At 43.8% G+C, this 15832-nt stretch overlaps 1 protein-coding gene across 4 annotated transcripts in view; it reads left to right on the top strand.

Moving 5' to 3' along the window:
• DEPTOR (DEP domain containing MTOR interacting protein) overlaps positions 1–15832 on the top strand; it is an 82249-nt gene that overhangs the window by 29505 nt on the left and 36912 nt on the right. For 3 of the 4 annotated variants that reach the window (XM_056522667.1, XM_056522665.1, XM_056522669.1), the window contains one exon: positions 14083–14261. In XM_056522667.1, the coding sequence (XP_056378642.1) occupies positions 14083–14261 (179 nt within the window). Of the gene's footprint in view, positions 1–11558; positions 11627–14082; positions 14262–15832 lie in introns of those variants that run through there. The other variant, XM_056522668.1, reaches the window with a different exon arrangement.

The raw sequence follows: 15832 nt of genomic DNA, 5'->3' as shown, positions 1-15832 counted from the left end.
GTCCTTTCTGTCTGACCACATTGCTCTCTGCTGACACCTCTGTCCATGTCAGGAATTGTCCGGAGCAGGAGAGGTTTGCTATGGGGATTTGATCCTACTCTGGGCAGTTCCTAAAATGGACAGAGGTATCGGCAGAGAGCACCGTGGTCAGACCAAAAGGAAAAGCAAAAAGAAAAGAACTTCCTCTGCAGTATACAGCAAAAAAAAAAAAGGTTTTCCAGTGGAGTACCCCTTTAAGGGTTAAATTACTTTAAATATTCTTATATTTTTTTCTGTAAAGCTGGCAATAAATACTAGAAGAATGTTGGCACAATTTTGGCGGTGCGTCCTTCCATATTGTGTATAAGGTTTCCTAACTTTCCTGCAGTGTCAGAGGAGACGAATGTTCAATCTTAGTGCCTGATCCTTTTGCTTTAAATGGGTACTCCCACCCTAGACATCTTATCCCCTATCCAAAGGATAGGGGATAAGATGTCTGATCGCGGGGGTCCCACCACTGGGGACCCCCGCAATGTTGCATGCGGCACCCACCTGTTTCTTGTCCGGAAGCGCTGGAGCGTCTCGGTCGCGACCACGGGAACGGAAGTCCGTGACGTCAGGACTCCGCCCCCGTGTGATGTCACACCCCGTCACCTCAATGCAAGTCTATGGGAGGGGGCGTGACTGCGTAAATTCCAAATCTTATTTATTTTACCTGCTGTATCATATGCAAAAATAATATATATATTTTAATGTCAGTGCCCATTTAAAGGAAATCTGTCACTAGTGTCACCTGCACTGATCTGTCAGTACGGACAGGTAGTGCAGGTGACACTGATTACAACGGTACTTACCTTGTCCCGTTCCGTGGCAGGGATCTTCGGTAATCTTCTCCATTAGCTCCGCTCTGGGCACCCGGCTTGGAGCACGGGCGGAGCTTGGTGACATCACCGCTGCTGCTCCCTGCTGGGTCCCGCTGTGAGAGAACAGCAGTGGTGACGTCACTGAGCTCCGCCCATGCCCCAAGCCGGGTGCCCCGAGCGGAGATAACGGAGATTACCGAAGACCCCCACCACGGAACGGGACAAGGTAAGTACCGTTGTCATCAGTGTCACCTGCACTACCTGTCGGTACCGACAGGTTAGTGCAGGTGACACTGGTGACACAGATTTCCTTTAAAGGGGATATCCAGGAAAAAAACTTTTATATATATATATATATATATATATATATATATATATATATATATATGCATCAACTGGCTCCAGAAAGTTAAACAGATTTGTAAATTACTTCTATTAAAAAAATCTTATTCCTTTCAGTACTTATGAGCTGCTGAATTTGAGTTGTTCTTTTCTGTCCAAGTGCTCTCTGATGACCCCCTGTCTCGGGAACTGTCCAGAGTAGAAGCAACTCCCTATAGCAGTTCCCGAGACAGACAGAGGTGTCAGAGAGCACTGTTGCCAGATGGAAAAAGAACAACTCAACTTCAGCAGCTGATAAATATTGGAAGGATTAAGATTTTTTTAATAGAAGTAATTTACAAATCTGTTTAACTTTTTGGAGCCAGTTGATATATAAACAAAAAATAAAATAAAATAAAAAAAAATAAAACATTTTTCCCTGGAATACCCCTTTTAAGCTTAATTTACACACAAATCAGAAAAGCCCTACAACGGAACTGGGCTGTAATACCAGACTTGACCATAGAGAAGAGTGGTGCTTTTTGGAGAAGAAAGAAGTCATGATTTTCTGATCTTGTGCCAGTCATGGGGACCCTGGCCTTCTATTCTTATAGCATCGTATACAATATAAATGCTGGAGTGAGCCATTTTGCACGCTCGTCTCAGCTATACCGCTTCTTGTTTGTTTTGTATCGGTCGAGTGCAGACACGTGGTGGACAGGGTCCGCTCTGTTCTCCTATGTACAGTATCACACCAGTTTGTGGTGAGTTGGGAAACTACGTGCAAAGTTCATTCTGTCCGTACAGTGTTATTCTATCTCTGCCAAATATTTGGGTTGCTTAATGGTGCCCATCGCTGGCGGACCGGAAACCTGCTAATTTCTTCCTGTTTCCTTTCGACACTCAGCCTCAGCTCTATATAGAGGAATCCAGCACAGTCCTAAACCTCATCAGGATGTGGTAGTTTTTTATCACCATGTAATGTGTAATCATCTATCTGTATGAGGGTTGGAGCTCTTATTTATTTATTTGATTTTTTTTTTATAATAACGTTTGAGATTCCCTACATAGATATAATACAAAAAAAAAAAAAAAAAAAAATGACCGTGTACTGTTAAAGCAATCAAAAGATTACATAATGAAGTTCCCTAGAAGGATAAAAAAAGGCATGGTCTTGAAAATAAACTTTTGATATGTCTTAGAGCCGTGTTTCCCAACCAGTGTTCCTGGCTGTCCGGGCATGCTGGGAGTTGTAGTTTTGCAACAGCTTGAGGCACACTGGTTAGGAAACACTGCACTAGGGTTATAGGATGAACTTGATTCCCCCCCATTAGGGAGATGCCATGCTGACTTGTGCTAAACAATGCCACAGGCAGAGGAACAGACAGAGTACAAATACAGCAGCTTACGGATGTCCGGGTATGCTGGGAGTTGTAGTTTTGCAACAGCTGGAGGCACACTGGTTAGGAAACACTGCACTAGGCTTATAGGATGAACTTGATCCCCCCCCCCCCCCCCATTAGGGAGATACCATGCTGCCTTGTGCTAAACAATGCCACAGGCAGAGGAACAGACAGGGTACGAATACAGCAGCTTTTGGCTGTCCGGATATGCTGGGAGTTGTAGTTTTGCCACAGCTGGAGGCACCCTGGTAGGTGAAACACTGTCTTAGAGACATATATAAAACAAAAAAGAAAATTAAAAAGAGAGTACAAACATTAGTCATAATTTGGTGATGCAAAGTACTTGTGCTGACCTACAGAATAAAGCAACATGTCAATTTTAGAACCGTTTCAATGTTTCTGCGGCTTGCGCCCGAAAATGCATTGCTGTCTATGGAGATGGCGCATTTCCTAGCAGTCCTAGTGCCACCAAAGCAATGTGCAGATTGATCACCCGTGTTTTCCATGCGGACATTCCGCACGTATCCCGCCATGTGGACATAGCCTTACTGTACATTAGAAAACCTCAAAATAGCATACATTTTTTTTTTTCACCCCACAAATGGTTTTTTTTTTATAATTTTTTTTTTTTCACGTTTTATTTTGTGGTAAAACAAAGAGTCCCGTAAAAAGTACAACTGGTCCTGGAAAAAATTAGCCTCCTACAGCTTTGATAATGGGGAAAAAATAAGAGTTGTGGGTCTTGTATGGCACTATAATATGACACCCATAGTATATGCTGCTGTATGGATCTTCACAAAACAAAAACTTTATGTTGTAGAGCGATGTGTCTTTTCTTTCCATAGTAAAGCTAAAAGCTGATTAGAGAGAGATACGGGAGGGTCGTTCTACCATCTTTCTGACCCAGATAAGTCTGCAGCGTTCAGATAACATGTGGTTCCTGTGTCACCAGCAGAAGTTCACATACCGACATTTCAGGGAACAGTATATATTACAGGGTGTACATTACGAGGTCGACATTGACTTATATCCTTGTTGCCAAAATAACGAAAGTAGATGCTTAGGGAGCCCAGTTCATATTTAGGCTTATAATACAGCGTTGATCCAGAGGAAGGAGGAAACTGTTAATTGTCTTAAAGGGGTACTCCACCCCTTGACGTCTTATCCCCTATCCAAAGGACGCTGTCACATCTGAACACTGGTGTGCGGCATGGTGATCACGGTGGGGGGTCCCAGTTGCCCACACACTATCAGCAGGATGCAGCTTTCAGAGACTACTTTGTTGCATATCTGAAGGCTATTGGTAAATGCAGGATGACCTATACAGCCCCTGTATTCTAGTCTCCTATAGGGGAGTTATAGAATTCACTCTGACACACATTGAAGAAGTTAGCTGATTTCATCAGGGGAAAGGCTTTAAGTGCCCATACACCTTCAATAGCTGTCGGTCCCGTGTTAACTGGGAGCCATAAGGTAAGCCCCTGCCAGAAAGCTAAGAGTCTGGCAGCTGAAATCCAACATGCCCAACCCCCCCTTTTTTCCCCGACATCATCTCATGAAGTCCCCTTACAGCAGTGTTTCTCAGCCAAGGGTCCTCCAGCTGTTGCAAAACTACAACTCCTAGCATGCCCGGATAGCCGTGACTGCCCATGCATGCTAGGAGTTGTAGGTTTGCAACAGCTGGAGGTCCACAGTTTGGAGACCACTGCTCTAAAGACTCCTTACTACGTGTTCTCCTATAGGGGAGTAATAGAAATCTTTCCTTTTAATAGCCGTCGGTCGTCAGTTATCTATTCACCCCATAGACATGAATGTTCTGCCTGATGTTGTGAACTAGGAGTGGTAAGGTAAGCCTTTGCCAGAAAGCTTGGAGTCTGGCAGCTGAAATCCAGAATGCCCAATCCTTTTTTCCCCCTGACATCATCTCAGGAAGTCCTCTTACAGCAGTATTTCTCAGCCATGGGGCCTCCAGCTATTGCAAAACTACAACTCCCAGCATGCCCAGATAGCCAATGTTGGGAGTTGTAGTTTTGCAACGGCTGGAGGTCCACAGTTTGGAGACCACTGCTCTAAAGACTCCCTACTACATTTTCTCCTATAGAGGAGTTATAGAAATCACTCCGGCACACATTGAAGAAGTTGACTGATCAGGGTAAAGGTCTTATAAGTGCCCATACACCTTCAATAGCCGTCGGTCAACAGCTATCTCTCCTGTTCACCCTGTAGACCTGAATGTCCAGAGGCTGTACGGTAAGGCGCTGCCAGAAAGCTAGGAGTCTGGCAGCTGAAATCCAGCATGCCCAATCCTTTTTTCCAACAACATCATCTTAGGAAGTCCCCTTACAGCAGTATTTCCCAACCAGGGTGCCTTCAGCTGTTGCAAAACTACAACTCCCAGTATGCCCGGACAGCCAACTGGAAGTTGTAGTTTTGCAGTAACTGGAGGTTCACAGTTTGGAGATCACTGCTCTAAAGACTCCTTACTACATTGTCCATATTAAAGTATGTTATACCCAAAGCCAACTGGGGTCATCAGGAACGATAATCATCGGCTAGACAACTTTTATCCCACCAGCATCTGTCAAGTGTACGGCCAGCTTAAGAAATACTTGGTGTCTGTGAGGATAACTGTGCCGAACGTCTCTGCTTAACCAGCCGCTATTAATAGTAAGAGGCAGCTGGTTCCAGATGACTGATGAAGACTACGTTGTTTGCCCGATGACGTTCATCAATGGTCACAACTGTGTGTCACCTCTGCTGTTGCTGTATATATCATGCTCTACGTCTAGCGTTAATAATGTTCTCGTTAAATATTTGCCTGATTGGAAGAGGGTTGGACTCTGACCCCCCACCCCACCCCACCCCCAAGTTCTGGCTCTAGTGACCTAAATAGCCATGTGAGCTATGGTCTCCAGGGTCACTGGAGGCTTCTACTAAAATTCTACAAATACACCTATAATTCAGTTAACCCCCCATGTCCCAGTCTTCTGCCGGAATCCTGAAACATTCTCGATCAGAACTGCCAGAAAAACTTTTTTTAAATCTGATGTTGGAGTATCCCTTTAAGATGGGTACAATGCAAGTGATTGCTGTTAGTTTTTTTTTTTTTTTTTTGCACAATGCTGCCCAGATTTCTTGCTTGTTTCCTCACATCAGCTGGGTGGTGTTTGCTCCAGGCAGCTTTATCTGAGAGTTAAGTGCCTGTTTGCATATTACTGCTTAAAACAAACACAGCTCTAGAGTCAATGCGTAGCATAATGTTCTCTCGCTGGATTTCATGAAACCAGGCACCGAGCTGTACGAACAACTCAGGTCTTGTTCACGTGACAATTTCCATGCAGGGTCAGTATATGCACCAAAAAAAAAAATGTCCTCACGTTCAGTTGAGAGAAGCTAAAACAGTATCCTTTTCTCCTTTTGTAGGGCTTGTCTAAGTCTACTGCACTTTCGAATACTAGGGGCGCCGCAAAAAATATATACAGGTGATTTTTATAACAGTCAAACAAAGATGCTTTTATTTAGGAAAAAGGTAGCGATATAGGTAAAAAACAGGAGTAAAAGCCCCTGAAGGCAACAAAGAAACACAAAGCTGTATAGACCAGATTACAAAATAATATTATTGCAATAAGGAACATTTTAACAGCAGTGGTGCGATAGGCTGTAATCAATAAACAAAATGGTTCAGAGGCGACACACATCCCCTAATCAATAAAGTGATAGACAATGAGACATCGGGGGCAAAAAGGGGATGAGATCCAAGAATCCCAGACTATATTAAATATAGTTTATATTTATCAAAACATCAGAGAAACGGGTACATTTCTTTTTAAGTATTTATTTCATTTTGGCATTTTAAGTAACAAACATCACCAGTAAGGTGAAACAATGTGAAACACAAACAGCCTCCGCAGGTCCCAGGGACCAACTCTAGCACAGTGACAGGGATTCAAAGTATGCAAAAACATTCACCAGTAGGACAGAAAGTTGCATATGAGACCCAACAGGAGGAAGCCCAGTGCAGACAGACACACACCCACCCAAGCACACAACCCGGTAACCCCAACCCAGCCCCCTCCTGTAAAGCACAGCAGGACTCTATAGAAAACTTACTGGGATAATCTATCCAGTGGGTCAGCCGGCACATCCAGTAAAAGCCAGGGGGGGTCCATACCTTGTCAAATTTTTTTAGGGCACATGCGACTTACATATAGTGCCTGGTACAACAGGACATATTTGTTAACCAAAGTTAGCCAACAAGACAGAGGGGGTGAGGAAGTATCTTTCCAGGTCATTACGACCACTTTACGAAGACAGAAGAGCAGAAAGCAAATTAACAATCGTCTATGCGAACTAGAGACCACCTCATTAATGACTCCCAGCAGGCATACCACAGGGGTGAGTAAGAAAGGAAAGTCTAGATTTTCTGCCAAAAACCCCATCACCTCCCTCTAGAAGGGGGCAACTACTAGACACTCCCACACAGTATGTTAAAAAGTACCGACTTCCAATGAACAACGAAAACACAGATCAGATGGGGAAACCCCAAAGCGCTTCAACTTTGCAGGGGTATAATACAACCTCAAAAACAAATGTGTCAATTTTGCCTCCCCCACCATGTAAAAGTATAAAAATATTAAGTCCCAGAGAAAAAAGGGGGTTAGCTAAAGAGGAGAGGAGAAACTGGATTGGAGTAAAAGCTTAAAGCGAATCGACTGCCACAAGGAGAGAGCTTGCAAAGCAATCCTGGCCGAAGAAGGTAAGAGAAGAAACGGAACAGGAAGACCAAAGCAGGGCTGAATAAGAATAAGCAGAAAAAAGAGAAGATTCGAGACCTACCCAGCGCGGTGCATTTTTAAGTGGGACTTGGACTAATGCTAATTGCGCAATCCTGGCCGCATAATAATAACAAACAAAATGGGGAACAGAAAGGTCACCTACCCGTTTATGGTAATGCATAATAGTACTATTTATTCTGGGGCATAGCAGAAGGGGAAGGTCCCCTAACGGAACAGGAATAGGTAGAGTACGGAAAATATATAATAAACTGGCGTAGGATCACCATCCAAGATATATGTGGAAGATCCAACTTGGAGATCCAATTTGATAGCCCTATATAAAGGAGGATAGTTAGCTTGTTAAAGAAGAGGTAGTGCAGAGGTTAGTTTGATCTCTAAGTAGGTAAGGCCCTGACTGGAGACCCGAAAACCAAAATTAAGAGGGACAAGGTGTTGGGCTTGCGTGGGAGCATTACAGTACATAACCTCCGATTTAGCCACATTTACGCGGAGACCCGACTGTTCACTGAAGTTATGTAAGAGTTGAAATACATTATGTAAGGAAACCAGTGGATTAGTAATGGTGAGCAAAAGATCATCCGCGAAAAGTTGGTTTTATGTACAGATGGTCCAATACTCACACCCCTTATATCTGGGTGAAGATGAATCAATGTCGCCAGAGGTTCCATGACCAGGGCAAATAGGGCAGGGGATAAGGGGCACCCCTGCTCCGTACCTCGCCTAATTGAGATAGGTTCCGGGGTAGTGGTAGGAAACTTCAAGTAAGCCGTCAGGGTCGAACACGAGTCGTAAAATGTGGACAAAGGGTCCAGAGAAGCCAAACTTAGAAAGAAGAACAAACAAATAAGACCATGACACACTATCAAAGGCCTTTTCTATTACTAGGGCCAAAGCAAGCATGGGATTAGAGGTGGTGTTAGACCATTGTATAAGGTTCAAGATAGTACGAACATTGTCCGAGGCCTGTCTCCCCGGGACAAACCCCACTTGATCCAAATGCACCAACACTGGGAGGAACCGATTAAGACAAGTTAAGAGAAATAGGGCGATAGTAGGAAAGAGGTGTCCCTTAAGCGGTTTAGGGAGAACTGTAATAAAAGAATCTAGGAAATCAGGAGATAAGAAAGGAGCTGATAATAAAGAATTAAAGAAAGAAGTGAGGTGAGGAAGAAGAATTGAACCTGATCTGCCAGATTTCAAGCGGTCAATTGCAGCTGAGACTTCCGCCACAGTGATTTGGGCATTCAGCTCTTCCCTATCTGAGGAAGAAAGGGACGGCAGGGGATAGTAGAAAGGAAAGCATGCAAAGTCCGGTCACAATCTGGCAAATCAACAGGAGAGGCGTAGAGGGAGGAATAAAAGGTATGGAAAGCTTTATAAATATGATCTGGGTGAGAGGTGCGGAGACCAGGGCGCAGCTGGATGCAATGTACCCTATTGAAAGACGTCATCTTTTTAAGCATAGAGGCAAGCAAATGATCAGGTTTGTTAGCAAACTTATAATATGTAGCACCCGTCCAGCGGAGGACCTTTTCCATATGAATAGAAAGCAACACATCCAGCTGGGTCCTGGCATCACTCAGATATTAAAATAAGTAAAGGAATGGAGTTTGTTTAGCGATGGTGAGTGTAGCTAATTTTGCTTCTAGGGCATTCTGTACTGCTGTCATACCCCTTTTAATACGTCCACGAATGTATGCCTTATGGGCTTGCCAAATCCATTGTGGGTCAACCCCAGGATGGTCATTCGAGGTAAAATAGGCCGCAAGTTGAGTCTTAATCCTGGGCATAGTCAAAAGCGATTCGTTAAGACGCCACTTGAAGGGGGATGTAGTACGTGGGTCAAAAGCAGACAATACCCAAGCCATGATCTGACAAAGACACCGGAACATGGCGAGCATAAAACTTATATGGCAAAGCCAGTGTGTTGGTTAAGATCCAATCAATACTCGTATAATGACGGTGGACGGGAGAATAATAGGAGTAACCTCGAGTGATACCATTATGTTCCCTCCAGACATCTGCTATATGATTGTCTGCAAACAAAGAGTTTAACAAAACAAACGTTGCTGGATCCCCGTCCTATGAAACAATGGTGGATTAGAGCGGTCCAATTTGCCATTAACCACAAAGTTAAAGTCGCCCGCCCAAAGCAGAGTGTCATAGAATAGGTGCCCGAGCTTCTCGCACATATCCACAAAAAAGGGATAAGTAAATCAGTTGGGGCATAAGAGTTTACTATGCATAACTTTTTATTGTAATAATCATCCAGAAGGATCAAAAACCGCCCCTCTGGGTCCATATATGTATCAGTGACATTAAAGGGAGAAGAATTATTTTATTATGTAAAAGCACCAGGACCCCCCTACATTTAGCAGTAAATGAAGACATGAAAAATCTAGTGTAGGATTTATGAAAATATTTTGGGTGACTCTCTAGTGGGAAATGGGATTCCTGTATACACAAAATGTCAGGATGATTACGCAAATAATCATGAAAAGCTTTTCCTCGTTTGCCAGGCGAATTGAAACCTCTCACATTATACGAAATTAACTTACATATTGTGGCGGTTCCAGACTGCTAACATACTGGCAAATAGGGAAAAGAGACCCTCAGGCATAAAGGGAAACATACAGGGGGGTATCACCACAGATATAAGTAGCCTATCGTCAGTACCCATGCGATAATTTCTGGTACAGCAGTAATTAAAACTAAAACATAAAAGAAAACAAAAACAAAACAACAACAAAGTGTCCAGCAGTCAGGAAAGACAGACCACACAACAAGGTGGGCTGCCATACCTCCATACCCCTAGCAGGGAACAAGGGCACAGTGGTCTGCTCCACGCCTAGCCTGTGGCTGGTAGGCAGCTGCCCAATGTCAGTACAACCTAGAATAATATAAAGAAGGAAGAGTAAGGGTGGGTAAAGGAGGAGAGGAGATGAAAAAAATGGGAGAAAGGTAAAAAAGATAAATGTGGAAGAAAGAGAGCGATAGCAGGGAAAGATATGTAGAGTCTAAATGAGGAGAGGGAAGGGGGGTGAGGATAAGAAAAGTGGGAGAAGACAAGAGAAAAGGGGGGGGGGGGAGAGAGAGAGAAAAGAAAATGAAAAGTAGCGTGTAACAAAGTCCCGGAGTCCAAGAAGAAAACTTAACGTTCAGAAAATATGTAAAGTAGAAGCCGTTCAACTTCACAGCAGCAAAATACAAATGGTCACCAAACTGCAGGTAAAGTGAGTAAGTGAAAACATTCAAGGTGCAACAAACCCACGCCCAAGACATCATGGAGGCAAAGTATCTTCTCTCGGTGTGTGGGTATCCTGGCATCCACGTGGCGCAGGGGTCCAAGTACAAACCGGGCTAGGTGCTCTCTAGAGTAACGGTGACAAGGGCGCCATAGTGATATTCTCTTGTAGAAAAGCAGCTTTAGCTTCCTTCATAGTGTGGACCATGTGAGAGTGTCCATTAATCCGGAATGATAACGAAAATGGGAATCCCCAGCAATATTTAACCTGCGCCTATTGGAGTGCTAGTGTTATTGGACGGAAGTCCCTTCTGCAGGCCATCGTGGTGGGGACCAAATCGGAATACAAGTGGACCGACGATGGAACCCCCGGTAGAGCCGGTAAGTTTCTGGCAGCCACCAGTAAGACATCACGTACCTCCGGGTAGTGTAATTTCGGAATGACATTGCATGGAAGGTCAGGATTTCTAGGTTTAGAAAAGGCACGGTGTATGCGGTCAAACCGCAGCAATTCCGGTTCTAATTGCGAAACCAGCTCAAAGAAAACTGCGGTCATCGTCTTAGTAAGGTCCGTTTCGGACTTAGGCAGGCCCCGGACGGAGCATGTGCCTTCTGCAGCACGCGCTCCTCACTGACAGCCAGGACCCGTTCCGTTGATCAGTTACTTAGTTTTGGCTGAAGTCCTCCTTTAATAATTGGCACATAAATCCTCAGAGTTCTTCTCCAGCTCCAGTGGTTTCATAAGATCTTATGACATTTTGGGGCTGACTGCTATGTAGTCCTCCTGCCAGGAGAGTCGCTATACCATGGGCAGAGGTAGCAGCCGCACCTGAGCTCTGGTTTCTAGGGGCACAACAGACCACATAAGCCACCAGTATTATAAATGGTGGAGGAGTGGCCCTGTTACACATTGTGCTTTTAGGTCCGAGACGTTTCATGTTGCGTTGCTGCACAAGGCTTGCGACAAATGTCTCTAACATCGATAACAGTGAAAGAAATGAAATACTCAGATAGAATTTTGTAAGTCATGAATAGTAGGTTGTCTGACCCATCTGTGGTGACCCATAAGATGACATTTTAATGTATCTTGTTGTCTTCTACCACTGTGCAGTAACCTTTACCTACCAGAATTGGCGCCCTAACAATTCCTTGATGAGTTCTTGTCCATTTTAAAGCTTCCCCCCCCCCTTCAGTCTCCTATATAAGCTTGTAAACAGGGTCTCTGATTTATTATTTATGGGTCGTACTTGGCTGCCCTAGATTATTTCTTCATATCCAGTCTCCTGGGAGCTTCATCATTTTTCACATGAAAGTGGAGGCGAGATTCTCACTGATTTCCAGTCACTCGCACAGGACTGTGAGGGAGATTTTTTCAAAATCTGTCCGGAGGAAAAATTGCTGTGTTGCCCATAGCAACCCATCAGATCGCTTCTTCCATTTTTTTAAAAGGCCTCAAGTTATTGAGTTGCCCATAGTAACCAATCAGATCACTTCTTTCATTTTTTGAAAAGGCCTCTGCAAAATGAAAGTAGCTATCTGATTGGTTGCTATGGGCAACTCAGCAACTTTTCCACTGGACAGGTTTTGTTAAATCCACACGTATGGCAAGTTGTGTTTATCATCAGCAAAGGCTGTAGGTGGAGATTTATCAAAACCTGTGTAGGGTAAGAGTGGCGCTGTTGGCCATAGCAACCAATCAGATCGCTACTTAAATTTTTCAGAGGCCTTTTTAAAAAATGAAAGAAGCTATTTGATTGGTTGCTATGGGCAACTGCACCACTTTTCCCCTATACAGGTTTGCATACCTCTCCCTCTAATGTCTATACCAGTGAATTTCCAACCAGGGTGTCACCAGCTGTTGCAAAACTACAACTCCCAACATGCCCGGACAGCCTTCGGCTGTCCGGGCATGCTGGTAGTTGTAGTTTTGCAACAGCTGAAAGTATCCTGGTTGAGACACACTGGTCTACACAATAAGAAATTAACAAGTCTGGAAAATAAACTAGATTATTACCTGCACAACTATCCAGAAGTTTAAAGTGTTGGTTGCCAAGCTAGCGTGTATAAGAATTAAAGGAGTACTCCTGGATATCAAAACTTATCCCCTATCCTAAAGATAGAAGATAATTTTAAGATGGCGGGGGTCCGACCGCAGGGACCCTCGGGATCTCCGGTAAGGGGCCGTGTTCGACCGCAGGACGAAACTGTGGCTGACAGTCCTCCTCAAAACAACTTTATGGGAGAGCCAAAGCACTGCATTTGGCAATCTCCGGCTCTCCTATAGCCCTGCATATAGGGGACGTGTCGGCCGCCGCTTCGTGCTGTGGTCAAACACACCCCCTTCCCTTGTACTGCCGGGATCCCAGGGGTCCCAGTTGTCAGACCCACCGCAGTCTGAAACCTATCCCCTAGGGGATACGTTTTCATATCTTGGAGTACTCTTTTAAAAAATTAATAAACTATAAAAATGAAATTTTCTATTTTTTACTCATAAACAGTGGTTCTATGTTGTGCCATATTCCATTGATCATATTGACCTGAAAAATAAAGTTACCAAGTTAATAAAGTTGTTAAACCCTTATGGCAAACACTGAAATGTGGCAAAAAATAAATATATAAATATATATATATATATATATATATATATATATATATATATATATATATATATATATATAATTTTTTTTAATTTTTTTTTTTACATAGTAGAAAAACATACAACCCTCCCCGCCTCCTACATATTTGGTATCGCTGTAACAGTCCTAATCCATAGGCAAGACCACCATCGGAAATTTCTGAACCTCATATCGTCTGGATACCTGTACAGTACGAGGGAAGGTTACGTTCACATGGGCGGATTTTTTTACGGGTTTCCCACTGTGTATTTGAAAGGGGGTGGGTTCTTCTCGGCTATCCGCAGCAGATTTTCCGCGGCGGAATTTATGCTGCGGAAAATCCGCCGCAAGCCCCATTGAAGTCAGTAGGGACTGCGGCGGATTTTCCCCAGCGTAAATTCCGCCGCGGAAAATCTGCTGCGGACAGCCGAGAAGAGGCCGCCCCCTTTCAAATACTCAGCCGGAAACCCGCAAGAAAAAATCCACCCGTGTGAACCTACCCTAAGAGGGGCAGAGCCAGCAGCATTATGTTTAATTTAGCTGGGGTCCCTGATGGTGTACCTACTCATAGGAAAAAAAGGTAACATATAATTTATACTGTACAGGGAACACCACTCAAAAAACACTGTTGTGTTTTTTTCCCCCATTCCCTTCCCTCCTGGAAAGAGTTTATCAAAGTTAACCAATTTTATGGACTCCAATTTTGCAAAAAAACTAACTTTCCTACAGCCGCATCAATAGGAAAAATAAAAAGCTTTAGGCTATTGGAACGCGATGACAAACAAGGGGTTATTATTGTTGTATCCTTGGAGTTCCGAATGCGCACGTGTGACTTACATTTTGGATATTTTTGTTGCCCAGGCTGCGGCTGCACGAAGACAAGTTAATAAAAGACAGGAGACACCGCATGTGCACCTATCCGAATAGTTTTGTGGCCAGGGAAGCGGTGGATTGGCTTATCGATCGCAAAGAGGCTGCAGACCGAACCATAGCAAAGGAACTGATGCAAAAAATGATCGATCATAACAGCATTCACCACGGTAAGGACATTGGTATTTGCTAAATATCTATATACTAACTATTATTTTCATAATCGATTAGTTGGCCAATTATTGTTTTGATAAGTTGACTAATTGGATAAAAATAACTTTAGTGGAGAAGGAGATAAGTTGTGAGTTAGATTAGGGAGGGAGTTAATGGGGGGATTGGACTGAAGGTCTTCTGTGTGAGTTTTTTTTATTGTATTTAAAGGGGTTTTCCGGGCCAAAAATGTTATCCCCTATCCAAAGGACCCCCTGCGATCTCCCTGCAGCACCCGCATTCTATGCGGGTGCTGAATCTCCAGTTTCGGAAACCTCTGGGTTTCTGGGACTGGGGACGAGAAGTCACACCACGCCCCCTCCATTCAGGTCTATGGGAGGGGGCGTGGCGGACGTCACGCCCCCTCCCATAGACTTGAATGGAGGGGGCGTGGCGTGACTTCACGTCCCCAGTCCCAGAAACCCGGAGGTTTCTGAAACTGGAGATTCAGGATTCAGAAACTGGAGATTCAGGATTCAGGGGGGTCTCGGCAGCGATCAGACATCTTATCCCCTATCCTTTGGATAGGTGATAAAATGTTTTTGCCTGGAATACCCCTTTAAATACCTATAATAATTATTTTAAATATAATTTATTTTCCTTGTAAGGGCTATACGCCCCCCCCCCCCCCCCTCCCCGTTTCTTACCTGTGACCAGATAGGAGGGGAAGCACATTTCTTGGTTGTCCATCCTATGTACCCCCAGCAGCCTATTTATTGCAACAGGGGCTTATTTCTACAACTTTTGTGAGTCTGGCAGCAGATGGTGTGTGCTTGGCCCCCACTTTACTAAACAGGCTGCCGAGGACTCCAGTTGCATATATACTTAGTGATAAGTGTCTGTGAACTTTAGTTGGCTGACTAACCGACCAACCGACTAATCGATTATACAAATAGTTTACAACTATTTTCCAAATCCATTAGTTGCTGATTAATCGATTTGTTGTTTTAGCCCTAATATATATAGTGTGTGTTCACACTACTCTATATAAATACTATACTACTGTATACTACTATATATATATATATATATATATATATATATATATATATATATATATATATATGTGTATGTGTGTGTATATATATAATATCTTTAACATACCAAGCTGCAGACAGCCGCACAATTCACGGTGCCCATTCAGCAGCTATATGGCCTCATCCTCACTGCTGAAATTCTGCTGCGGCAAATTCCGCCTACAGCAGAGTCCCATTGTTTTCAGTGGGATTCTGCTGCTTTGTGCACACTGATGAATTGAAGAACTGAATTCCGCTGGTGGAATAGATGTTCACTCAAATAATAAACATGTTCATTCTTTGGGGCAGTATTTTATAGAAACTGCAACGTCAGCCCATTCCTACCGCTGATGATTTCGGCGGCACCTGCTCCTGACAAAACCTCCCGGCGGAAATTCAGCAGTGTGGACAAGGCCAGAGAGTATTGCACATGGACGTCACTGGCCTGTCATTCCTAGTGACCCTACCACAGTTGCCTTTGTGCGTTACACGTACAGTGCTACAACATGCGCAGA

The sequence above is a fragment of the Hyla sarda genome, chromosome 5 (assembly GCF_029499605.1).
Source record: "Hyla sarda isolate aHylSar1 chromosome 5, aHylSar1.hap1, whole genome shotgun sequence".
In the NCBI taxonomy this organism is placed as follows: Eukaryota; Metazoa; Chordata; class Amphibia; order Anura; family Hylidae; genus Hyla; species Hyla sarda.
The sequence above is the reverse complement of the archived record's forward strand: the minus strand, read 5'-3'. Positions and strand labels throughout refer to the sequence as shown.